This window comes from Artibeus jamaicensis, unplaced genomic scaffold (genome assembly GCF_021234435.1).
Source record: "Artibeus jamaicensis isolate MK-2021 breed Jamaican fruit bat unplaced genomic scaffold, CSHL_Jam_final scaffold_1964, whole genome shotgun sequence".
NCBI lineage: Eukaryota > Metazoa > Chordata > Mammalia > Chiroptera > Phyllostomidae > Artibeus > Artibeus jamaicensis.
In genome coordinates this window covers 16,984,347-17,010,763 of record NW_026522030.1, presented here as the reverse complement: position 1 = coordinate 17,010,763, position 26,417 = coordinate 16,984,347, and the positions used below count along the sequence as shown (strand labels likewise).

At 39.6% G+C, this 26,417-nt stretch overlaps 2 protein-coding genes across 3 annotated transcripts in view; one reads left to right on the top strand and one right to left on the bottom strand.

Annotated features, from left to right (window-relative positions):
• The window catches only part of ERP44 (endoplasmic reticulum protein 44), a 64,215-nt gene extending 46,295 nt beyond the window's left edge, over positions 1-17,920 (bottom strand). The window contains exon 1 of one of the 2 annotated variants that reach the window (XM_037140801.2): positions 17,704-17,920. In XM_037140801.2, the coding sequence (XP_036996696.1) occupies positions 17,704-17,760 (57 nt within the window). In that variant the 5' untranslated portion in view covers positions 17,761-17,920. The remainder of the gene's footprint in view (positions 1-17,703) is intronic. The other variant, XM_037140802.2, reaches the window with a different exon arrangement.
• A 78-nt stretch (positions 17,921-17,998) lies between these two features.
• INVS (inversin) overlaps positions 17,999-26,417 on the top strand; it is a 130,674-nt gene continuing 122,255 nt past the window's right edge. The window contains exons 1-2 of the mRNA XM_037140803.2: positions 17,999-18,338; positions 21,512-21,641. Of these exons, the coding sequence (XP_036996698.2) occupies positions 21,536-21,641 (106 nt within the window). The 5' untranslated portion in view covers positions 17,999-18,338; positions 21,512-21,535. The remainder of the gene's footprint in view (positions 18,339-21,511; positions 21,642-26,417) is intronic.

The following is a 26,417-nucleotide window of genomic DNA, read 5'->3' as shown; positions in this document are numbered from 1 at the left end:
CCTTCAGGGGACAGTGGCCCGGCCAGCACCTTCATTTCTGATGTTTGGTTTCAGAACTGTGAGGCAATGAATTTGCATTAGTCCATCAAAGTCCTGTTATTGTTGCGACAACCCTAGAAAACTAATACAGGGAGGCAAATCAAACAGTACATACACAAGAAAAGTCATGACCATTTATGTATATATTTGCCAAAGCAAATATAAGACTGGCAAGAAATCTGGACCATTATAGCTCTTTTGTGTGATAATGACCTTGCATCTGAAAAAAACTAAGACTGGTATAAATGAATAAAAAAGTTATTTTACATGGAAATGTCTTTTTGCTTTATTTGATTTTACTTCTGCCAAGGAGGTGTAGGTTTCATATCATTTTATTCATCCTTAGTACCCAGTATTATGCTTGACATATGGTAGGAACTCCACAATGTTTGCCAAATGAGCAAACACACTGAACTGAATAACCTTCAAGCTCTTCCATTTTTAGACATGCTACAATTCTCTGAGACCACAGAAGAGGTCCACCTACTTAAAAGTGGGAGAGGCCATGAATGACATTTATTTTGCAGTTAGAATAGAAGGCATTTTCTCAATCTTTGCATGAGAACTAGAACTTGGATTATGACAGTAAAAGAGATCCATTTTATAGGAAAAAAACACATACAGGAAGAATTCTAAAGACCTCCCTCCACTCCCCCAGCAAAAAAAAAAAACAAAAAAAAACTTAAGAAAAATACTTGGCCTACCTAAGGACAAACTAGCAAGTAAAAAAGTGACAAATCAATTCACAAGTAAATTCAGAGAGTGAATACAAAAATACACCATTGGTTTCAATTTTAAAAAGGGAGGGAAAGAAAGCAAGTCTCAATCAACTGAAGTTCACATCCTTTATTGTTACGGGATGGGATGAGCATAATATTCCTATTTACCACCAAGTGAAATGAATGCAGCAGTTCCAATTAACTATTTATTTACAGTGACTCAAAACAATAAAGTTTTCAGATTAAGAGTCTATGAGGCTAGACAGTCTCCTAAATGGAACTGTCTCAGCAGTCTAATAAATAATCAAATGTGAAGGCCACAAAAATATATTTTATAATTTCAAATTTTGTTCTCAACATCATAAGCTCTATAGAAAGCACTGAAATACTAGACCATATACTATAAGATTACTCAGCTATAAATTATCAATATTACTGTTTATCATTACCCTAATTGATCCCTCAATTCCTATCAATCTCTCTGGCTTCTACTTTATTAGGTCAAAACAATAATTATGTAGAATTACAAAGTGGAGGAGGCCCTAGTTTATCTAGTAATCCTGTATTGTTTCCTTGTCTCCTCGTGCAGGACTCTTTCTGACCGCATCCCTGGCCGAATGGCCATTTAGCCCAACGGAACACTTCCTGTGATAGGGGGCTTGCAGGACCAACCAGCCCACTGTAAAAGCAGCGCCACTAGGAAGTTCTACCTTGTCAGGCTGAACATCCATCTGCTCACCTTTCCATGCTACACAGTCACCACAATCCTATCACGCACAAGAACATACCCTCCTACTCTTGTACAACTTATGGCAGTACCTGGGTAAGACCCTACAGGGATGGAAGCACTGAACCAGGTATGGCCTGCAGGGAGTTCAAAGGCACATTCTGTCCGTCAAGGGTTTCATGACCACGCATGAAAAATCAGTACACAAGATATATGATGCAAGTACTGTAAGACTTACAGAAAGTAGACTAGAAAAATTTTGAGAGAAGGAGGAAAAAGGCAAAGAGCACTGTCTGGGTTAGATAAGCAGAGTAGTTTCCGTGGATGAAGTGAGTCGCAAAGAGTGGCTACGGAAGTTCAAGTAGTGCAGCATTGGAAAATGAAGTTGGAAGGTTAAGCTGGAGCCAGATAGTTAATGAAAAAACTGAAGTGTTAGGAGAGTGAGTATAATACCCTTGAAAGCCGGACAGAGGGGTTGATACGTACCTGCGCAGAAAATAATAAGGGAGACTTCTCACTAAAGGAGGAGCACGATGACTTCAAGACTTAAGAAAGATCAGTGTTCCACGCTTTATGACAAAGACTGGGGAGAGTGTAACAACGAAGGAAAGCCGAGGCCTGGAATGAGGTGAAGATTTGGGGAAACTTTCAAAAGAAGGACAAGCAGGTCATGAGAGCCAACTGAAAGGCTGAAAAGTTCAAGGAGCCAGTTATAAACCTAGGTGACTGGCAGAACTGAAAGAGGAGTAAGACCATTTGGGAGAAAGAATTTCTTTATAGTCACTGATCTGTTGCAATTTCATTATTTATACACCTTGCCCAGTCAATTAGAAAACAGCTCACAGACGTGAGGGGCTTTCTACCAACTAGCATGAAGAATTTGGAAACTGTATTTGACTTCTTTTCACATACCCCAAACTACAGCACCAAGAGTCAGAGCCCACGGCACTAACCAAAGCATCAACAACTGCCAAGCTACTCCAATCTTCAGACAGGCAACAGAGAAAGCTGTGAGTTACAGTGACTGGATGACAAGATGTGATGGGAAGGGAGAAAAGAAGCTCTTAGTACATTAGATAATACCCACATTTACCTCCTCACTGTCACCTGTCTCTCAAATGTAGGCCTTTTCCCTTTCTGCAGCCAGAGAGGAACAAGAAAGGAAACACAGAGAAGAAACTACTGGAGCATAAAAGAAGCAGGAAGAATAGCATTTTAAGAAGAAATGGGTAGGTAACTATAAAATGCTATAAAAGTTATAAGCAGAAGACTCACCAAGGGCAGTATAATCCATAGCTAGGAGGCTACAATTACCTAGGGAACACATCACAATCACTGTTTTTAAAAGTTCAAGCGTATTTGGTAGCCTTCAGTAAGGTGGGTAACAGCTTCCTTTAATTACGAACTTTCAATCAACAAACTTAAAAGAGTCCAAGCATGCAGCTCAAACACAGCCAGGCAGTCTCCTGACGGGCAACAGGAGATGCAAGTAGCCGTCCCCTGTGACATGATGTGTCACTGTGGACTTAGGAACTAGGGCATTAACAAACATTATTTCAGAACCTACGCATAAAAGAAAAGTGCTTCTACTAACATACCCCATTTGGCTTAAATGAATAGTATTAGCTTTAATGACCTTTAAAAAACATACTGATATGCATTATCCCAGTCCTGAAAAGTGGATTATAAACTGTGATAACACAAGGACCCTGTGTTTCTCTTAGAAGAAAATGTGCCCTGGATACAGTCTCCCTCCTGAAACTAAAAACCAGTTAAACAACCTGAATAAAAGTGCATCTTCAGCCATTAGAAAATATCTTCTATCTTTACAATATTCAGGGATATTTGTTAACTTACTACAGTAAGTCCTCACTTAAAGTTGTGGGTAAATTCTGTGACTTTAAGGGAAATAACATATACCAAAACAAATTTTGCCATAAGCTAACTGAAATAAACAGGAGTTAAGTTCCTACAGCATCTCATCAACTTTATAACAAAACAGCAAATTAATAAAATGACATTATTTGAGGGCTTGCTGTACTTCAAATACTGTAATGTCCCAAAATAAATGTCAGACTCTTCAAAAGTCATGTCATGTAGGAATACAGATAAGCTCTTTGCCAATTTCCTGATATCACAATTCATTTTTTCCTAAGAAGTAACAGCTATAAACGATCAAGGGAAGTTAGCACTACAGTACAAAGCTGTACTCCCCAAATAAAGTAAGCTAAAAAAGACCTTTGCTGGGGCATCAAATACAACAGGCTCACATACAATTAACTACTTCAGTCATATCTAGCCAGGTGGTTTCTCTGGCCTCATGGGTCAAATGAGAAGGAGAAGACTGAAAATCTGATTATTTTGTTACAGAACATTAGATTCTCAAGCTGTTTCTTGAGGGCTCATCTAATTATATATCTTTTTTTTTTAAATGCTCACCGGAGAACATTTTTTTCATTGCTTTTAGAGAGAAAGGAAGGGAAAGGGAAGAAAAGAGAGAGAGAGAAACATCAATGTGAGAAACACTGACTGGTTGCCTCCTGTACTCGCCCTGACCAAGGATCTAACCTGCAACCTGGGTATGTTACCCGACCAGAAACTGAACCTACAGCCTTTCAGTGCACGGGACGACGTCCCTGCCATCCAAGCCACACCGGCCAGGGCTTGTTATATATCTTTAACCACTCTTTCCTTCAATAGAATAACCAGTGTATATCAAGGACGCCTTTATAACCTAGCGTTGTGGACTAGAAACCACAATGTAGCCTTTTTCTAACCAAGTACCCATCTTCCCAATGGGAGGGATTTGCAAATGCATTCATGAGATTGAAACAGCTAAACCACATATATAATGGCCTTTTCCTGATCCAAATTAAAATGCCCATCATGAACTATCTTATATACCAATTAAGTTCTCACCAAATACCTTCATCACGGTACCTAAATTCAAAAAGATTCGTCATATCCTCAGTTTTCATCAAATCTATAATCAGATTTAAATGGCCAAAACTGATTAAAGTAGTAGATATTACACATAGTTTGTGTAAATAACTTTACACCCCACTGGAAGTAATATTAAGGGCTAACTATGGTATGTGAGGCTTATAGAGAAAAATGAAATTGTATAGCCAGCAACTTGAAATTTTCCACACTTACACAAATAGGATTTTTATTTTTGCATCTTTTTTGGTGAACAGAAATCTGCTGTGATAATTTTCTCTTCCCTTACTACATAAATTCAACTAGAGTAAAATGATACATTTCTAAAGAATTGTCATCATTTTCCAAATATTTGACAATTACAACAGCCAATAACATATTTTTTAAATGACTTTTGAGGATACAAAGTAATAGAAATGATGCTTTCCTACGTGGAGCAAATGATACCTTTCAAATAATAGAGCTTAAAGCCTGTTTCACCACTTTCATTTATACCACTTACAGGAATTCATTTGCTTTTGTATTGAAAGCAGAAACTCACATCAAGTTAGTTATTTATTTCTATTAATCATAGTTATTTTTATCACTATTTCAAAACTTACCAGGGAAAGAGACAAGCTAATAAGCACTCTAAGAAACCACTAATATTTCGAAACAGACTTTAAAAATAAAACTTCTTATTCATTTACTCATTTCAGAGGGTCAAAAAGGCAGTGAAAGCACAGAAAGACGGTCAGCACAAGCACTCTCCTCCTCCAAGGTACTCTGTCGATTATGTAATGATGACTTTATCCATTTGACAAGGTTTCCGTCTCTATTCATTACCTTACAAAACAAAAATATGTCCTGAATACTGGGCGATACAAAGTACTTTATATCTCAACTTGACAACCATGCAAAACTATCTCCACTTTTAAAATAGAAAATTTGAAGATCAGAAAGATAAGGAAATCTGCTTCACAGATAGCTACAAAGAAGCAGACAAAGAATGAACTAGGCCTTTCCAGCTTTGAGGTCACTCTACCTTCTAGTATTGTCAGCTATCCTGGAAAACCAGATGTGGAGCTATTTCCATAAGGCACCAACTCTCCCCGAAAGGGATGTATATTGCATACCTAGACTTCCAGTGGAAAAATCCAAGTAACAAACATACCTTGTTTGAAGTATGCAACAATATTCCAAAGTAACTATTTGTATTTATTATTCACAAATAAATGTATCTATTACCTTTAAGTCATCATAGCAACTCTGAAGCTGAGGTAGAAATTACATTGTCTCTATTTTATAAATAAGGAAAAGGAAACTTTGTAATAACTGACATATGTTAAGTGCAAATATTTGTTAAGGGATAAGATTCAAACAGGCTAAAAGCAACTTGTTCAAACTAGTGGCTGAATGGGGTTCATCATTATATAATGAATATAAGTGCAACTAAGCAGAGTTATAAAACAGATGTAGGCAGATAACTTACTTAATAGCCACATTGTTAGGCAGTTTTTATGACAGTGCAATTATCACCATTAGAAGACCATAGGAGTTGGAAGCTAGTCATGCCAGCTCATTACCTGGGTGCACACAGTTTTAATACCAATGGATGGGCAATTTTAAAACTATAAAGAAGGGAAACAATTCATTCACTCACTCACTGATTTTTCTCATCTAAACATTTCCTGAATACCTAATATGCGGCAGAAATCAGCAGTTAAAGTGCCTACAATGTCCCATGGATACATTCAGAGTCTCATTTTGTCTTCTCAGAACTCTGTAGAAGAGGTTTTTATCCCCATTTGATAGGTGAGAAAATGGAAGCACAGAAGGGTTAAATACTTTTTAAAAGTTAAAGGTCAAGCTAGGTGTCATTTCCAAGTTATAAAAGTACGAGTACATGCACATGTGTGGACGTCTTTTCCTTCTCCAGTCCCACGTAACCAGTGGTCTGACATTCTATGCCAGAATCAAACAAGAGCAGGAGCCCAAGCCTCCCTTGTTCAAAATGCACTTGTCACTGTTAAAAGGTCTTTCAAACATACACAGAAAAAAATGGAAGGACACGCAGTTGACCCTTGAACAACAGGTCTGAACTGCATGGGTATACCTATACATGCTTTTTTCTTTCAAAAATATGTATTTCCATAAATGTATTTCTCTTCCTCATGATTTTTCTCTAGTGTATTTTAATGTGCAAATACAGTATCTAATAAAAATAACAAAATATGTGTTAATCAACTGCTTATGTTATTGGTAAGTCTTCTTGGTCAATGGTAGGCTATTTGTAGTTAAGTTTTTGGGGAGTAAAAAGTTATACAAACATCTTCAACTATGTGTGGGATGGGGGTTGGTGGTCCTTATCCTCACATTGCTCAAGGGTCTACTGTACATTAAAATGTTATCAGTGGTTGGGGTATGCACTTCTTTCTTCATTATGTTATTTTTAACCATGAAAGTATACTGCTTTCAGGAATCAAAAAATGTATCAGAAAACTGTATTAACATTTTAAGTTATTACAACTACAGGTTGTTATCCACCCTGTCAAACATCCAGAATATTTTAAATTTTGCATGCTGGGGTCATTCTGGGGTAAACAGTCAAAGTTACTCCCAGCAGAGGCATCTGGGCAAAGAGTTAAGGAGACAGGTATTACCAGCAACCCTGTTAGGAAGTTCTATCTTTTTGGGTTAGATTGGCAATTTCTTAAAAATAAAATAAAGCACAGAATAGGACAAAAAAGAGGAAAATATCAGGAATCAATGTACATAGTAAGAATAAGTATAGTTTTGCAAATACATGTTTTAGCTGTGTGACTTAAATCTTCTAATATGCTACAGTAGGAAAACCACACTGTTCTCAGAAAACGCCTGGGACGGCCCACACTAGGGCTAATGCCCCTCCCTGGAAGGCTATTCCCCCAAGAAATCTAAATGACTAACTGTCTCACCTATTTCCAGGCTGGCCTTCTCTGTGAGGCTTTCAAAATAAATTCCCCTATGCATTCCTGATCCTCCATACCATCCTACCTAGCTCTACTTTCTTTCTTTCTTTTTTTTTTTTTTTGGTACACATACCAAAATTATTATTGAGCACTTAACCTGTATAAGGTATTGTACTTAAGACTAAGATCTAAGAATAAGAAATTGAGATACATTTTTACCACTTTTTGTCCCACAAAATCATAGAGGCATGCAAATAATCCCTCTTATAATTCAGATAAAATACCTGCATTATTCCTCAGAAGTTAATGGGCAAGATAACAAAGGTGAAAAACAACATATTCAATATCTGAGCCCAAATCTGACCCCTAAACACAGTATCTTCTGAAAGTTTTCTTTTTAGTAGATATACTTGCAAGTTATCATTAAGGGAAAAATATCTCACATTACTTCTGGCAGATATCCTAAGAACAGAGTATAGGCATAATTAAATAAATAAACTGTATGATCACTGAAACAAGTAAATTATGCTTTAAAATGTAGCACAGTTTTTGTCATTATTTGCAGATGACATGATACTGTTTGTAGAGAACCCTAAAGATTCTATCAAAAAACGACCAGAACTGATAAATGAATTCAGTAAGTAGCAGGGTACAAATAAATATTCAGAAAATGGTTGCATTTTCAGCCATGGCTGGGTAGCTCAGTTGGTTAGAGCATTGTCCCAATATGCCAAGGTTGTAGGTTTGATCCCTGGTCAGGGCACATACAAGAAGCAAGCAATAAATGCATAAATAAGCGAAACATCAAACTGATGTTTCTCTCTCTCAAATCATTAAAATTTAAAAAATAAATAAAGTTGGTTGAATTTTTGTACACCGATAATGAACTATCAGAAAGAGAAAACAATCCCGTTTATAATGGCAGCAAATAAATCTTAATTTAATTTACATTTTTTATTGCAGTTTGCATTCAACTGCACACTTTTTTGTGTTAGTTACAAGTGTACAGCACAGCAGGTAGACACTCAGGTTCCCTCCAGTAATTCGGGTGCCCACCTGGCACCACAGATAGTTGTTACCGCATGGTTAACTGTGTTCCCAACGCTGTACTTTACATCCCCGTGCCTGTCCTGTCAATACCAATTAGCCATCCTGACCGCTCCTAATGCCATCCGTCTTCTTTACCTCGTCCCCTAACACCCCGCCCCCCTAACCTCCATCCGTGTATTCTCTCCGTCAGTCTATTCAATAAATGATGTTGGGAAAACTAAGCAGATACAAGCAAAAAATATGAAACTTGACCACATTCTTGTACTGTATACAAAAATAAACTCAAAACAGATTAAAGACTTAACTGTAAGACAAGAAACCATGAAAATCCTAGAAGAAAATATAGGCAGTACAATCTGTGATCTCTCTGAACATTATTTCTTCTGACATATTTTTGGGGGGCAAGGGACAAAAATAAAAAAATAAAACAAATGGAACTACATCAAGCAAAAAAGTTTTTGCACAGCAAGGGAAACCATCAACAAAATGAAAAGACAACCTGCTGAATGAAAGATAATTGTCAATGATACATCCAATAAAGGGTTAATATCCAAAATTTATAAAGAATTCAGACAACACCAGCAAAACAACCCAGTTAACAAGTGTGCAGAAGATCTGAATAGACATTTCTCCAAAGACGACATACAGATGGCCAATAGATTTATGAAAAGTTGCTCAACATCACTAATAAGCAGAGAAATGCAAATCAAAACCACAAAGAGATACTACCTCACACCCATAAGAAAAGCTATCATTAATAAACCAACACACAAGTGTTGGTGAAGACAGGGAGAAAAGAGAACCCTCATGCACTGTTGGTGGGAATGCAGACTGGTGCAGTCACTCTGGAAAACAGTGTGGAGCTGCCTCAAAACTTTAAAAATGGAACTGCTGTATGACCCACTGATTCCACTTCTGGGTATGTATTCAAAAAGACCCAAAGCACTAATTACAAAGAATATATGCACCCCTACGTTCCCTGCAGCGTGATATATATGCAGCCAAGGTTTGGAAGTAGGCCGTCAGCAGATGAGTGGATAAAAAAGGCAGCGGCCCAACAACACCAAGGAACACTCAGCCATGAAAAGAATGAAATCTTCCAACGTGTGACGGCACGGATGGACCTAGAGGGTATTAAGCTAAATGAAGTCCGTCAGTCAGAGAGAGACAAATACCGTATGATATAACATATGTGGACTCTAAACAAGAAAATAAATGAATAAAAAAGTAGAAACAGGTTTAGCGATACAGAGAACAAACTGACGGAGGCCAGAGGGGCGGGGGTGTCGGGGGACGAGGTAAAGAAGACCGATGGCATTAGGAGCGGTCAGGATGGCTAATTGGTATTGACAGGACAGGCACGGGGATGTAAAGTACAGCGTTGGGAACACAGTTAACCATGCGGTAACAACTATCTGTGGTGCCAGGTGGGCACCCGAATTACTGGAGGGAACCTGAGTGTCTACCTGCTGTGCTGTACACTTGTAACTAACACAAAAAAAACGTGCTCAATGCAAACTGCAACCAAAAAAATGTAAATTAAATTAAAGTCTCATAGGGAAAATGTAGCATAATTTTTATACCTCTAAAGCAAAATTAAGGTCTCTGAAACTGCTCAAAGATTAAGCAAAGAACAAAGTATTTTGCAACACAGTGGTAATTTTGTTAATTATAAACAGATCACAAGACTTTCTAAGAGAATTGGAATTCATTCTCATAGTAAAAACAGGTACTATCTCCAGAGCTTGAGGAATGAGTTGATTTGAATAGATGTTTTCTAAGAAATTACTCAGACTGCAAAAAGAAGAAGCTCTTCCTTATTCTTTCCTACCTCTTTCAGAATGTGAAGTCATCACAGAATTGTGAGCTTCTCACCAGCCAGCAGAGGTTTTACTGCAGTTGGGCCAGAACCACAGGAATGAAGTCAAAGGAATGGAGAATGTCTAAATTTCTTCTCTCAGGACAACTCCAAATCACATTTACCCTTGCAACTGTTCTTTCCGCAATAGAGATAGCCTTCAATTCTGTGTCAGTAATTTTTTAAAAGTTAAATTTTCCCCTACATTTCTCAAAACTTCAAATATAACAGAACAGCAGCAAAACAGCAGGCATGTAACTATGAGAGTATCTTGTTCTAAGGTCCGAGAAATTTTAACTGTTTAAGACTTATGCATGAGCTCTACTCCATCTCTAAATCACACTTTCTTCACATTTTAGAGTTGGCTCAAATTTCTTAGCAAATTGCTTTAAACATTAAATATTAGTCTGTCCCCATGAGCTCATATAACTTGTAGCCATTTTAAAATAGGCAGTAAGAGATGCACATTCATTTATGAGTTTAATCAAATTAAAAGATTAGCTCCTGGAAAGGGTAGCCTTCTGACACCCGAGGCAAAAAAACATATCTACAGGCCATCTTTTTACAGGTAATTTTCCAATTAAAATGTAGCTGTATTCCTATTCATAAAATTTCCTCTAAAGAAGCAATTTTCAACTTTTTTCATCCCATGGCACACATAAACCAATTACTAAAATTGTGCTGCACACCAAAAAAATATATTTTTTGCTGATCTGACAAAAATAAAGAAATATAATTTTCATTCATTCACACCAGATGGCTATTGTTGTGTTTGCCGTTGTCATTTTTAAAAAAATTTTGACAGTCTAAGGGAAAAGAGATCGGGTATTACATGTTTTAAAAATTCTTGCGGCACACCAGTTGAAAATCACTGCTCAAAATATCATTTCTAAAGATGTCGCCCTTAAAAGGGATTTTACTACAGAGACAAATTGCAAGCTCTCAAATCACAAAATCTCAGTCATATTCCATTCCACACACTCCCCAAACAGCCTATTCAATCGCATTCAATTTCTAGTTGAAAAACTTCGGTCTCAAGAAAGAAAGTGGCTTGCCCTTTTGGAAGAATCAATGCTAACACTCAAAACTTTTACTTTCTGATTTTAACTAGTATTCTCTGGTACTTCCCTAAATGTGCTGTCAGGCAACCAAAAGCCAAATCCCCACTCACTGATAAGGTACTGAGATTTTCCAGGTTACTGCCCTTGCACAGACAAGATATATGTTCAAGTTTTGAAACACTACTTGAGGTGTCTTCCACATTCTTTACCCCAACTTTGTGCTGCCTTCTGAGACAGAGCAAGAGTGAAGTTCTACATGAGCACTAGTGACAGCTGAATGGAAACGCACTGACAGAAATGTTCCATGCTCTGTGTGGTTTAGTACTCTAGCCACTAGCCACATGTGACTACTGGGCACTTAAAATGTGGTTACCGTAACCGAGAAATGCAATTTCATATTTTATTTCATTTTAATAAATTTAAATTTACAGCACAACTCTAGACAACTATAACTTCGGTCATTATAACTGCATGGTTTTCATACCCCTTCCCGCCTAATAAACTGAGCAAGACACTGATGGTAGGGTCCCTCAAAAATTAAAAGGCCCCAATTCCTTTTTGCCAGGGTCAAAAATTCTTTTGATTCCTAAACAAATTCTTTTGATTCCTTTTTCTAAGATCTCTTAAATCTAATTACCACAGGTCACACTACTAGGCTCTGATAATCTTTAGGAAAAAAATGTAAAAAGAACTGGGATTCTGCTATTACTCAACAGTTTTCCTTAGCTCAAATACTTCTAGAATGGTTTTTGAGATAATTTCTTCTTTCTTTTTATTGCTTTCATCTATTATATTAATAATGTTTGTGTCTACAAGTGCAGGTGACTAAAATTCAGAAGCATTAAATGTAATGCTCAAGGTTCTACATAATGAGAAAAATCACAGGGCTGGAAAAATCATAGAGATCTTATATCACAATATCACCAAGGGAATAAAGCAGTTAGAATTTGATTGCAATATTCTGAAGGACAGAACCAAGACCTGAGATCTAAGACACTACACAAGGACTTCCACAAAGTAGCACTTTTTCCTCCCCTCTCCAACAGAGTGATAGGAATGGTGAGAATCCGCTAAAGAACATGATCTTTATTTTGGTTAAGGTAATAATAAGCTGTTCTCATGTAAATAGGCCAAAGTGTTCTCTAGCTTCTTTAGGGACAATTCTGACAACTGTCCATGTCAGCAAGTCAGCCAGCAAGACTTCTTAGAAAAGCAAAACAAAACGAAACAAACAAACAAAAAAAGGTATTCATGTTAAAGATTTATTACGCTATTGAACCTTTTTTATTCAGTCCATTCAGGACCAAAAATTAATACATCAATTTAACCCTTCACACTCTACTCTCGTCTTTTTTCAAGAAGACTTCTCTGGTTCTCCCATCGAGAAGTACAATGTAATGCCTCTTTCAAACTCTACAGCTGTCCTTCTTTTTAATGGCTATGTTGTGAAAGTGCAGATTCTGACTCAGTAGACCTTGGGTGGGGATGCTGGGAGCCGCTCCCAGGTGACACAGAGGCCTAGGCTCACAACCACGCTTCTGGGTGGCAAGATGTTTTAATCCACTTGTACGAATACCTTAGGGCATCTATCATTTTCCTTTTGGAATTCTAATTATTTACATACACATCTTCTCTCTTCCCACCAGACTATAAATTTCATGGAAACATGATATGAATCTCAAGTATCTTGTTCTCTTTAATAGCAGATAGCAAACAGGCATCCAAGTAACAGGAAGAAAGGAAAGAATAATACCAATAAAATAAGGTTCCTATGTACATGGACAACAGTGTGGTCACTGCAGGGGAGATGGGGAGTATAAGGGGACTAAATGGTAATGAAAAAATATACAATAAAAAAAACCCCAAAATAATAATAAAATAAAAAGTAAAGTTCCTAGCCCTGGCTGGTGTAGCTCAGTGGATTGAGCAAGGGCCTGTGAAGCAAAAGCGTGCAGGTTCGATTCCCAGTCAGGGAACATGCCTGGGTTGGGGGCCAGGTCCCCAGTGGGGACACATGAGAGGCAACCACACACTGATGTTTCTTTCCTTCTCTTTCTCCTTCCTTTCCCTTCTCTCTAAAAATAAATATAAATAAAATCTTTTTTAAAAAGTAAAGTTGCTGTAGCCTGAGTCACAGTTCATCTCTGTGGAATGAAAGGTAAGCTAAAGATCAATAACTGCTGTGAAAAGTCCGACTGTTTTCAACCACTTAGTTGGTTAGATGGAACGGAGCACGCCACTGTCAGCCTTGGGAAGGCTGTGACCAAAGCGAGCTGCTCTCTGCACCGGATGCGTGACAGGGTGAGTGAGGGGGCTCAGGTCTGCAACCTGCTGAAAGGGTCGCAGATGTTTTTCAGGAAATACCCAATCAAATAATAAGTCTATTAATTAGGGGCGTTAGAGGAATATCCTTTTTGAAAAACAAGATAGACTACACAAAGAATCACTGAATCTCCAAATCCAATGTACTTACAAAATATTTAGTTTGGTGATTTACCCTCAGTTACAGTGTTAAGTACACGGAAGACTTGGAGCTTGTGGGTAGATGCCCCGACATTCAGGCCAGTATTGTTTGCTCTGTGCTGCCTCTTGAATGGACACTAAATGAATAGACAAAGTAATAACACTTTCCACTGCTCTTAAATTGTAACTTATCAGTATATCTATTCTGCATTACTGGAGGAAGTAAAAGTAAACATTTCTTAAGGGACGAATAAAGTGAACACTTACAACATTACATGTGCACAGAGAAAAAGAAATGGTTACTAAATATGAAATAATATTTAACTTTGGTTGTAATAAAAGAATGTAAATTTAAATCAGATACCATTTTGGTCTACTAAATTGGCACATATTACAAAAACACCCACACATTGGTGCAACTTTCCAGTAGAGAAACTTGGTACAATGTATCAGAAATACTAAAAAACAGATGTACCATAGGATCCGAGAAATATAATTCTAGAAAAGTTACCTGAGGATATATTTGGAGATTTGCAGTACCGTATTTTTTGGACTATAAGACACACTCCCCCCTCCAATTTGGGAGGAAAGGGGGTGTGTCCTATAGTCTGAATGTAGTTTACCTGGCTCCCTGGGGAAGGGGGGGGCTATGTCATTTATGTTATTAAATATTTTACCATATTTTTTGCTTCAAAAATTTTTTCCTATTTTTCTCCTCCAAAACCTAGATGCATCTTATGGTCCAGTGCGTCTTACAGTCTTAAAACTTTGGTAAATATTGTATATCTTCTGCACACTTTTTAATAATTTTGTATTTATGCCCAGGGAAAAATGATCACAATAAATTTTTTAGGCATAGAGTGATATTACAAAATGCCGTTGAGATCAGGGGAAACTACTTGCATATAAAAGTTTAGGATTATATATTTCAGCTGTTATCAACACCACTATGTCTGCATAGACCTAGTTCTTTAGGACTAAGGTAGTTTGCCTGAAAAAATTATTTAGTAAGAGAATATATGGCTATTTAGAACAAGACATTTAAGTATAAAATGATGACCTTGAATATTCAATGGCTGTACTTGGGAGGAAGTATACAAGTCTAGAGGGAAAGTGAGGGATGAAGAAGAAAATATACTGGGGAAGACAAAGAATGTATTTTCAGACAGGTAAGATACTGAGCTGGCAAGTTCCATCCCTAGGACAGAACTGGTTAGATAAGTAACTCAAATTATGATTAGGCAGATGTTTTATAAGTATCTGCTAACTGGTATATATTATTAAAATTACTTTAGCAAATACTGTGTTCAAATTGAATCTAGCTTGTCTGGATTATTAAACCTTTTCTTGGGCTTTATTTTTCTAGCCCATAAATTTTTACAGGTATCTCTAAAGTGTTTTTATTCCTCTACCTTTATTTAGAGAAATATACAAAATGTTAACTAGATTACAGAATTACCAGGAAAAAAAATCCTTTTTTTAATCAACTGGATTTGCAGGTTTTCTATAAAAAGTAGGAGTTATTTCAAGCAGCACAATTTACAATAGCCAAGTGCTAGAAGCAACCTAGGTGCCCATCAGTAAATGGATCAAAAAACTATGGTACATTTACACAGTGGAATTCTATGCAGCAGAAGGAAAGAAGAAGCTCCTACCCTTTGCGACAGCATGGATGGAACTGGAAAGCATTATGCTGAGTGAAATAAGCCAGGCGGGTTAAAGACAAACACCATATGACCTCACTTTTAACAGGAACCTAATCAACAAAACAAACAAACAAGCAAAATATTACCAAAGACACTGAAATTGAAAACAGGCTGACAGTGACCAGAGGGGAAAAGGGAGGGAATTTCAGGAGAAAAGAGGAAGGGTTTAAAGGAACAAGTATAAAGGACACATGGACAAAAACAAGGGTGGGGGGGGGACAGGAGGGAGGTGGGGAGGGTTGGGGGGGTAGACTGGGATGGGGGTAAAAGTCAGAACACTGTATTTGAACAACAATTAAAATAAAACAAAAGTTTTTTAAAAGTATGAGTTATTTCAAAATAAATTCTCCTTCTTAAACTTAGCTCTGTAATCAAACATACCATTTGAAAAAGGTGCACCTGATGTAACTTTCCTATTCACTGTGAACTATTCTTTCCACTGTTTTAAGATCCCCTTTGCATTTTTTTCCCCAGTAACGTAAAAGTAATTTCTGGCAGACAAGTCCTATTTCAGGCCATTTTATTGATGCAGAAAAGAACATTATCTAGTGTCCTTAACAAGAACGTGGTCTCTAATAACAATGAATATTAATCCAGTACTTCCAGAAGGGAAAGAGTAATAGTTTATAATGAAACTAGCAGAAACCAACTGTATACTGAATATTTTCCTATATACCAAAGGCATTCATTGCTGTATATAAGTGGCAGTACTTCCTTATTTATTACCATGTCTATATAAAACTTTAAGTTCTCAAAAATACTTAACACCCCCTTGGGGGTTTTTTAAATTGTTTTTTCCTATGAAGGTTCAAGTACTTATACAGTTTTTGAATGTGACTTGCAAATCACAGAGGGAAGAGAGAAGGGAGAAGTGGGAGGAGAGAGAGAAAGAGTGAAACCAGTTTAAATATATTAAAATTTTTATGTACTGTGGTGGAATAAGTACTGTAAGGCAAGTGACCTGATTCAAATCCTGGTTCTGCTGATAACCAGCTATATGACTTCCTCCAAGTCACTTAATCATGTTTCTTACATTGTAAAGAAAGTGATTTTGATTTAAATTTGGCTTTTAAGCCCTGAACTGGTGTGGTTCAGTGGATGGAGCGCAGGCCTGTGAAGCAAAGGGTCACTGGTTCGATTCCCAGTCAGGGCACATGCCTGGGCTGCAGGCCAGGTCCCCAGTAGGAGACACATGAGAGGCAACCACACATTGATGTTTCTCTCCCATTCTTCTTCCCTTCCCCTCTCTCTAAAAAAAATAAGTAAAATATTTTAAAAAATAAAATAAATTTGGCTTTTAAAAATCTACAATTAAAGTTTATTCAAACACTGTATTATAATAACAGCTCGATTAAAGGTATGTCATTTTTTTTCTATATGGAGTTAGTTCTTCGCTTTTGTCGCATCTTGACCTGCAGCCTGGATTACTTAGGTTGCATATTCAAGATACAGTTTGGAGAAAAAGGTAGCGGGGAAAGATTCTTTCATAAGATGAAATGGAGCTGAGCAGGTGAGGAAGTTAAGGAATGAGTGCACATGTATGCAAAAAATGCGATTATTCTCAAATCAGGAGCACTGAAGAAGAACTCTGCTTAAATTTGGGGGAGGGCGAGGTAACAAAAATTGAGGTGGGCCCTTAAACCGAGACGTTCAGGTATTAACAGACTCCACCTTTATACCTTCAGTGGACACCAAACCAGTCCCCAGTTCCGGGTTCCCAACCAATCATAACAAGCCACAACAGAGGGATCTGCCAAACCGGGCACCGTTTCAGGACTCCAGAGTGAGATTTCACGACCCCAGCACCTGTCGGTCTCACACAGTTTCCAAAAGGAGGTGATGAAAGAGAACAGTAGTAGGTCTATCCCCAGTCCTTTTCGATTCAGGCTACGACCAGGTCCAGGAGCCCTTGAGACCGCAACTACATCTATACTCCAGGGACAGGGGGAGCGCCTCGCTGTGACCCTCCCACATATCCTTTCTCCAGGGCCAATTCTCCTATTTAAAGGTCCCAAGCTCCAATCGTGGTTTCTCAGGCCTCGAGAACCCCGGGCCTGGAAAGGGGACAGAGGGATGCCGAGAGTGAAGGCAGAGGGGGAGGGTGCACTCCTCACCACCGGAGAAAAAGATAAAGCTGTGTTCCCCCTCGGCGACGGCGGGAGGCCGTCCCTGCGTCTGTCCAAGACTCTGTCATTCCTTCACTCACTCACCAGGAGCAGCAGGGAGCATCTCAGGTCGGGTAAGGATAGGAAGACGACAGGATTCATGATAACGCTGGGATCCTCGGCAGGGACAGGCGTTGGCTGCTGGGACTGGGTAGGGCTGGACTGGGTTAGGAAAGGGCTGGGCTCCGGGAGCCGGCGGCAGCGGAGGATTCTCCCGGCAGCTACACCCCGTCCTCTCGACCCGGAGCTCCAGTGGCGAACACCCCGGACAACTTCCAGAGAGGCCTCTCAACCCTCACTTCCGGGTCCTGCCCACCTCGGCGCACATTGGGAAATGTAGTCCTGCATCCTCCTAACTGAGCCCGTCATCGGGCACCCAAAACTCCTTTCCCATCAGGCTTTCGGCCCACGTCCACCGAGTTCTCTGCACGCGAGGCCCAGCGGGATAAAAAAAGCAAAGAACGGGTGTACCCCTGAATTTTGGAGGAATAGAAACTACAATTCCCAGAGGGCTGTGCGGTCCAGAGTCACCCGAGGCCCTCCGAGGGGCTCAGTTAGTTTCAGCGCTTTGGGGTCTGCCCCAGCCGGATGTAGTGTACTGCCCTGGCGGGATGGGCGGCCCAGTGGGGGTCGTGCCTCCTGGAGCCGCCCCTAGGACGTGAGTCCTGGAGGAGGCAAGGGTGAGTAGGAGGGTTCCTGGCTGGGGAAGCTCCAATCGATCTGCACTGGCTTGGCCCCTGCCTCAGACTCCAGGGCTTCTGGCCTGAGCTGTGGTCTGAGTCTCTTTCGTTGGTCTCCCCGCCTGCTGCCTTTTCTTTCTGCGGTAATTCCTGCATTATGAAGCCGGAGCCCCTTCTCAGGGTCCCGTGTGAATAAGTAAATGACTTATCCCTAATTGTCTCTGTGGGCTCGTATAAGGAGTACATGTAGGATAGGATGGGAAAGCACGTTGTAAACTGAAAAGCTCGAGTGCGAAAGTGATTGCCGGTAATGCACGGATCGCTTCCCACCAGACAGTTAAGGAATTCTCCAGCCAGGCTGTTGAGGCTCAGTTATCTCTCCAGGCCCAACTACAAACACCCAGCCGGGTCATTTGCCCCAAATGGAAGCCAAACAATTCCCACTAAGTACCAGGGAGGCAGTCTGCGTTTTTGTGGTTCTCCCTAAGCCTTGCCTTTGCCCCAGCTTTCCTGCTACTTGAAATGTCCTTAACCCCTTCTCTATCTGGAATTTCATCTTAAATAATAGTATCTGAGAACTTCCCAAGCAACCAGCCCTTTCGTCCGAATCAGAATTACTCTTCCTAGATCGTGACTGACTACAGCACCACTAGTTTTGTACAGTTATAATTATTACACCATTTATTGCACTGGCCTGTTTTATAGTTAGTAATGATGATGAGACCTTTGCATTTTATAGTATTTTATAATTAACAAAGTGGGATCTCCCAGTATTATTACAAAAAAAAACAATAGTGCTAAAAAATACATTTGATCAAAAAGAAAAGAAAGAAAACTAGGAATCACTTTCCCAGCCGACAAAACCAAGAACTTTTAGTTAGGTTTCCGGTCTCCTAGTCCAGTTCTCTAACCGATATACCACTGATCTGTCTCTGTAACAGAGGAGACAGAAATGGGGAGTTTAAAGAGAACAGGTACTCATGAGTATAAAGTCATTACCTTAAGAGATTAAACTTTGATCCTGTTCATGCTCTGGACTTAGCACCCAGACTGACTTTTCACTTCGAAAACATCTACTGAACACCAGCTATGTATCTGTTGATGAAATATAAATAAATACTTGTGAGATTAATTTTTAGTGTATTTTCAAAGAGTATGAAGAATTTGGGGAGGGTGATTCGGGCCTCCAACTCTGATCACTGAGAATCTAAAATGATACGTATCAGAGTTCAGAATAATACCTAGCACATAGCTGGTACTTGTTGAATGAATCAGCAAGGTCTACCTTTTCCATTTTCGTATTTTACAGAAAGTTGGAGAACTGAGGTAGCCAAAGGGCACACTGCTTGTTATCAATGGAACAGGGCCCCAGTGCAATTATTCATCTACAGTGTTTCTACCTCCACCCCTGTTTTGTAGCTTCTTTCAAGTCACTTCAGTATAAGCCTGCATATGACAGTGAATTTTCTTGTATGACAGACATGATTAGACATGACAGAAGTGTCTCACAATGCCTGTGTAAAAGAAGACATGAAGTGCTGACCTTTACCAAAATTAAGAAAACACTTTCACTGTAAGGCAGAATTGGAACCAGACATGTTTCTCAGTGACAACACAAGTGCTAGCTCATCAGCAGTGATAAATTTATCTTACTAAACTCCCAGATTCTCAGGAGTCACAGAGATTGGAGTAACGCTTCTTGGTAAAATCAGAAGAGGACTTTATCTTTCCAACAGCTATTCATGCACTGTAGCTGATCAACAGCTGCTCTCTTTAAATAGCCGTATGTGCTCCAGTTTGCCATGATCCCCACGATTCTCTGTGTTTCTTACACTTTTTAAACTCACTGCTCCTTGTAGACATTCAACTTTGTTAGAACATCTTATGTTCAGGAAGGAAGTTTAAGTTCATTGCTGCAACTACTCCTCTTCCCATCAGGTACTTGAATTTTTGTTGCATTTCTAATGTAATCCAGTCTCTGCTTAAGCACTCACTATTTTCCTATGCATAGAATGCATTTCTAGACAGTTCTAGCAAACATATCCGATGACCAATCAGAACAAAACTTTTTAAAATGAAATCTGGTGAATCCCAATGGTGTGGTGCTCCAAGTAAGATCCTAAGGTCAGGATCTCAAGCAAGGTGTATTGCCCTGGTAAACACAAGGAGACAGCACATAAAAATTCTGCCTTTTCTCTTCATGAAAGAAAGAACTAAGTGCTTTTGTTCCCCATCACTTTGAATACTTATCACCAGTCCCTTCTTGCCTGTAAAGTTTCTTTTGAGAATTCAGCTGATAGTCTTATGGGGACTCCTTTGTAAGTAACTCTCTGCTTTTTTCTTGCTGCTTTAAAAAAAAAGATTTTATTTATTTATATTTGGAAAAAGGGAGGGAGACGGTGAAAAACAGCAATTTGTGGTTGCCTCTCATGCACCACCAACTGGGGACCTGGCCTGCAACCCAGGTGTATCCCCTGACTAGGAATCAAACCAGCAACCAGCCACCCTTTGGTTTGCAGGCTGGTGCTCAATCCACTGAACCACACCAACCAGGGCAGATCTGCCTTAACAATGAGTTGACATCATACTTATTTTGTGGCTTGGTCATTACTTTTTTTTTCAATTCATTCATTTATTTTTTAGAGAGAAAGAGAAACATTTGTGTGTGGTTGCCTCTCATGCACCCCCAACTGAGGACCTGGCCCACAACCCAGGCATGTGCCCTGACCAGGAACCAGCAAACCTTTGGTTTGCAGGCTGGCACTCAATCCACTGAGCCACACCAGCCAGGTCAATTACTTTTATTCTCAATATCAGTTCTAATGTTTAGTATCATGTGGAATCAAATTACTTGTATTAACTTAAGAAATCAAATGTGGGTTTTGGGCCCTGTGCCCAATGTTAAATATCAAGTCTACCCCCATTTTTCCCCTCGATAGCCCCTGGGAAGGGTCTTGGGAGCATCTGACCCCTTCATTTTAAAGATGAGCAACTTATACAAAGGATCACCTAATTTGCCACATGATGGTAATTCTAAGATCAGGGCTGCAGATTTTTTTAATCCTAGTCACATATTCTAGTAAACTGTATTTATAACATACTCAATTACAACAGATGAGACCGGTTTCAGAAGTATTTCCTGTGTGTGCTCATGCCTTAAATCATTGTTTCAGGTTGCTTCAGTTGTTGTGAAGACTATGAACAGGTCAGAGAACTTGTTTTTTACTGGCTCCTCATTAGCATCCCAGGTTCATGCTGCTGCTATTAATGGAGATAAGAGTGCTCTTCACAGGCTCATCATAGGTAAGCAGTCCCTGTAACTACAGAACCTTTAAAGATAACTCTTTGTCCTAAGGAAGTTCATTAAACTTAGTTTTAATTTGCATTGTACTATACATTTTAGTTGAAATACATTAATTATTATTTGCATTTTGTCCCAAAACTTGAACAAGAAATAAAGTAAGTCCTGAGACTTTAAAATATGGATTAGAATTAGGGGGAAAGTACTCGAAAAATAACTGTGTATTTGGCATTGAATCTGGATATGTACACTAAGGTGCTAATTCATCTTTGTAATAACAGAGCTAGAATGAGATAGTAAATAATGATCTTTAACATTTAATATATACCAAAAGTATTAACATTTACAAACAATTTAAATTATAGTGATTTAAAATTGATTCAGTGTTCCCCCAGTCATTGATTCAGTGCCCTGCGTAGCACACGTAGAGAGGTAGGTCCAAAACAGGAGTTCTGGACAGAAAACCAGGTGAATAGGAGAGGCAGTATTAAAGGACCAGATGAGTGGGAATTTTTCAGAATTATAAAACCCACAAATTCACCTGTTCATAAATCATTAGTCTTATGACTAATTAATTAATCAGTCTTCCTAAATACAATTAAAATGTATATTATTTGTGATCATTTTACACATCATGATTGACAGCTTGAGTTTTTAAAATATCCATACCACTTGAACTTCATTCCTGTTCTTCCAGACTTTCTCTGTGCCCTACCTTTCCAGTTTCTCCAGGAACTTCTGCCCAGGTGCTCTAATCTCTGGCTAGGCTTTCTGTTCCCCAGTATGCCATGAATTTTGTCTTACTTTTCTCTATGCATGTTTCCTTTCCTCTTTTCTACCTTCTCTCACCTTACCTTCTTCTCTAGTAAATAAGCTTCTACTTATCTTTCAAGATGATTTTTTTTACCACATACTGTGAAGATTTCTTTTTTCTCTTAGGAATGTTACCACCTGATAGCTCGTCCTCCTACATTCACAGTTACTCTTTGGAACTTGACATCTTCACTACCTTCGAATCATTTATTAAAACATTCCGCCATTCAGCTCAGTAATGAGAACAATAGTCTTTCTCCCTTTTTTTAGGGTTTTCACATTTGTTTTTTTTTTTCTCTTACCATTCAGTTCCCTTATACTCCCCCCACCCGCAGCAGTCACCATACTGGTCTCCATGGCCATGAATCCTTTCTCCTTTTTGCTCCATCCTTCCACCTCCTGCCCTCCCCGACCCCTTAGCTCTCATCCTGCTCCCCACAAGTCTGTCTCTATTTTGCTTGTTAGTTCAGTCTGTTCATTAGATTCCCCATGAGAGTGAAATCATGTGGTATGTGTCTTTCTCTGTGTCTTTATGCTGAGTGCCTTACTTCACTCGGCATAGCGTTCTCCAGACCCATCCATGCTGTGCCAATGGGTAAATTTTCTTCCTTTTTACAGTTGAGTTCTATTCCATTATGCAAATGCCCTGTTGTTGTATCCACTCATCTACTGATGCACACTTGGGCTGCTTCCCTATGGTGGCGATTGTAATTATCGCTGCAATGAACATAGGCGTGCTTACGTTCTTCCAAATCAGCATTTTGGGTTCCTTCAGATATACTCTCATGTTCCCAGAAGAGGGATCTCTGGGTCAAAAGGCAGATTCATTTTTAATTTTTTGAGGTATCTCCATACTGCTTTCTACAGTGGCTGCACCAAGCTGTATTCCCACCAACAGTGCAGAAGGGTTCCCCTTTCCCCGCATCCTCGCCAGCACATGTTGCTTGTTGATTTATTGATGATGGCCATTCTGATGGGTGTAAGATACGTCACTGTGGTTTTAATTTGCATTTCTCTGATGAATAGAAAACAGTAGTTTTTCAAGGTCCCTGAGACTTCCACAGTCTATTACCTTTCCCAGTTTCAACTTTCAGTCTTCTGCTGTCCTTATCTTCCCCCATATATAGCCCTGATTCCATGGTCTATTATTAAAATCCTTCTCTTGGAAAAATTATCTTTTCTCCTCACCTTCTGTTGCATCTGGCTGTTGCAATCCCAGCTCTGGGTGGACCTAAATCATCTACCTCTGCCAAGCCCTGAGCAAGCCCCATCCTTCCTGGATGGTTGGGAACACCCTATACATTCATGATTACTCACCTCAAATAGTCACCCAACACTTTCTGCGTGTAACACCACATTGGTCTTAATGAGAGTCTCATACCTTCTCAGTCCACCAAACCTCAGACTGCCAGTTCTCCCTCCCTCATGCTCACCTCATGCTTTGTGCTTCCACAGAAAACAAAGACCTTAAGTAGGAACTCCCTCACCTTTCAGCAAGGTGTTTACAAATCAACCTATGTCTGCTGGCCTTTCCTTCTCTCTTCCTGCTAAAACAGAGCATCTTTCTGTCAAAGGTCCATTCTTCCACACATGCTGTGTGTTCTCTTCCTTCCCATCTTCTCAGGGATCTTGCCCCTTTTTAAAAAAATCTGATTACTGTATTTTCAACCTTTTCTTCTACTCTAATTCTTACTGTCAACATTTAAACATGTTCTCTTGTCTCCATTATTTAGAAATCCCTTCTCTGTTCCTTCATTCCCCCTCTAGGTATTGCTGTATCTCTCAACTTTCCTTCCTAACTATATCAGTGCACAGACTAAACTGCTATAACAGTGACTTAAATATATTTAAGCATATTAAGTGACTTAAGTGTATTTCATTCTCGTATGGTGCAAAGGTAATTGGGCAGTGTAGGGTGGTACACATTTACGCTTCACAAAATCATCCCAGGACACTGTTAGGGCTTGTCCCTGCCATTCTCAACATGTGGCCTCCACCTCTGGGTCAAGAGCAGCTCCATTGTAATAACAGCCCAGTCATGCAGGACGTAGACTGGATTTAGACACAGAGGCATACTTAGGACGAAAAGGTCAAAAGAAAAGTCCTTCCCTGGATGGCATCATACCAAACCTCAGGGTGCTCAATTTGTGAAAATACAAATCAGAACAGATACGGGGGCAACTGTCACTCCCTCCCCAAACCAGGCTTCTTGAGCTGTCTGTAACTGTTGTTGCCACTGCTTTACCACTCTTTTAGTAAAGAAGGAAACATACTTTCTTATTTTGAAATAATACACAAGAAGTATTATTTGTGTATTTGAGCATCCTGTATTTGTGTATTTGAGTATTTTGTGAGCATCCTGATCACCAGTGTTTTGAACTGTGCATCTGACAGGTTGGCTATCTCTTGGTCACTTAGAATTATTGGCTCTGGTGCTTTGAGCTGTTCTTGAGCCATAATGTTTTGGTCTGTTTGCACCTGTTACGTATGAGGGGCAGAGCCTTAAGTGTTCACCAGGGCAGGGCAACCCAGTTGATGGGTTGTGACGCTGTATGTGGGGGCAGGGTCAGAGAGAGGGGTAATGGCGCTTGTTCCGCTCACTCTCGGATTTTGGTCCCCTCTGCTGCTCCCTGCAAGCAAACCTGGCCCCCCTGGTGCCACCTCCCAGGTGTGTGGGCCTGTGCACCCTACAGGATCCTGTGGGTCTCTCCAACAAACTGAATTTGGGAGCTTCTCCCAGCTCCTCGGCCCGGAAAGTCTTTCCAATTGGTGCTTTCAGGCTTTAATTCCCATCGCTGGGGCCCTACCCTGAGCGGTCTGTCTCACTGCTTGCTCCTTTGCTTGGTTTATCTGCGAGAGAATGTGTGACCACAGTCTGCAGCCGCCTTGCGCCCTCACTGGGTCCGCCCATTGCCACCCCACGCCTGGAATCTGCCAACTGCCGCCTGCACTCCTGGGAGGGCAGATCTTTCCTGCCCAACCTGCTCCCTCGCTGACTCCGCCCCTCCTACTGGTCTGGCTGGATGGTTCGTTGTTGTCGGACTTTTGTACAGTTCAATTTTCTGTTTTGGCTGTGTTTTTATTACTAAAACTTTGTTGTCTTTAAACTCGGTTGTGCGAGGAGGTACAGTGTTTCCACCTACGCCTCCATCTTGGCCGGAAGTCCTGAGAATTCTTTCATTGCTTCTCATCATATTTGGAATAAAATTTAGTAGTGGACCTGTACCTTTTCCCCTCTCCAACCTCACCTTTCGCCACTCTCTTTCCAGAAAAACTTGCTTCGTTTCTACTTCTCAATTCTGCCAAGCCCTTTCCATCTCAGGACTTTTGCCTGAATTACTGCTCTTCCACTCTGACTAAGACTTAGTCATCTTTCAGATCTCAGCATTCCAGTCACTTCAGAGAGGCCTCCTCCAACCATCCAATCTCAGTGAATTTTTTCATTGTGTTCTCTCTTGGAGCTCTGTAGTTTTTTCTCATAGAACTTGTCTCAGATTGTAACCGTATATTTACATGTATAACTGTGTCCCTCCTCTCTAAGCCAGTAGCCTCCATGAGTATTGACAGTGTCTGTTTAATTTATCACTGCATCTGCAGAATTCGGCACAGTACTTGGCACATGGTAGGCACGTGAGAAATATTTGTTAAAGGAGTGAATAAATATTAGAATCATTCTCTTATGCATCTCACCTTCTAAGAAGTCTATAGTCATCTTGAGGGCTGGGATTAAATGTGCATTGAGTTGCACTGAATTGAATGAATTGAGAGGCAAGTTAGGACTAAATTCCAAAGGGGAAAAAAATTAAGTCAGAATACCTAAGAGAAAATATCTTATAAAATGAATCCTTTATTATTTTAACAAAAAGTATACTTTTGAAAGGAAACGGAATATGCATTATGTTGTAAATTAAAAATACGTAATAGAGGCTCAGTCATACAAAGTAACTAATGTGCTACATAATAAA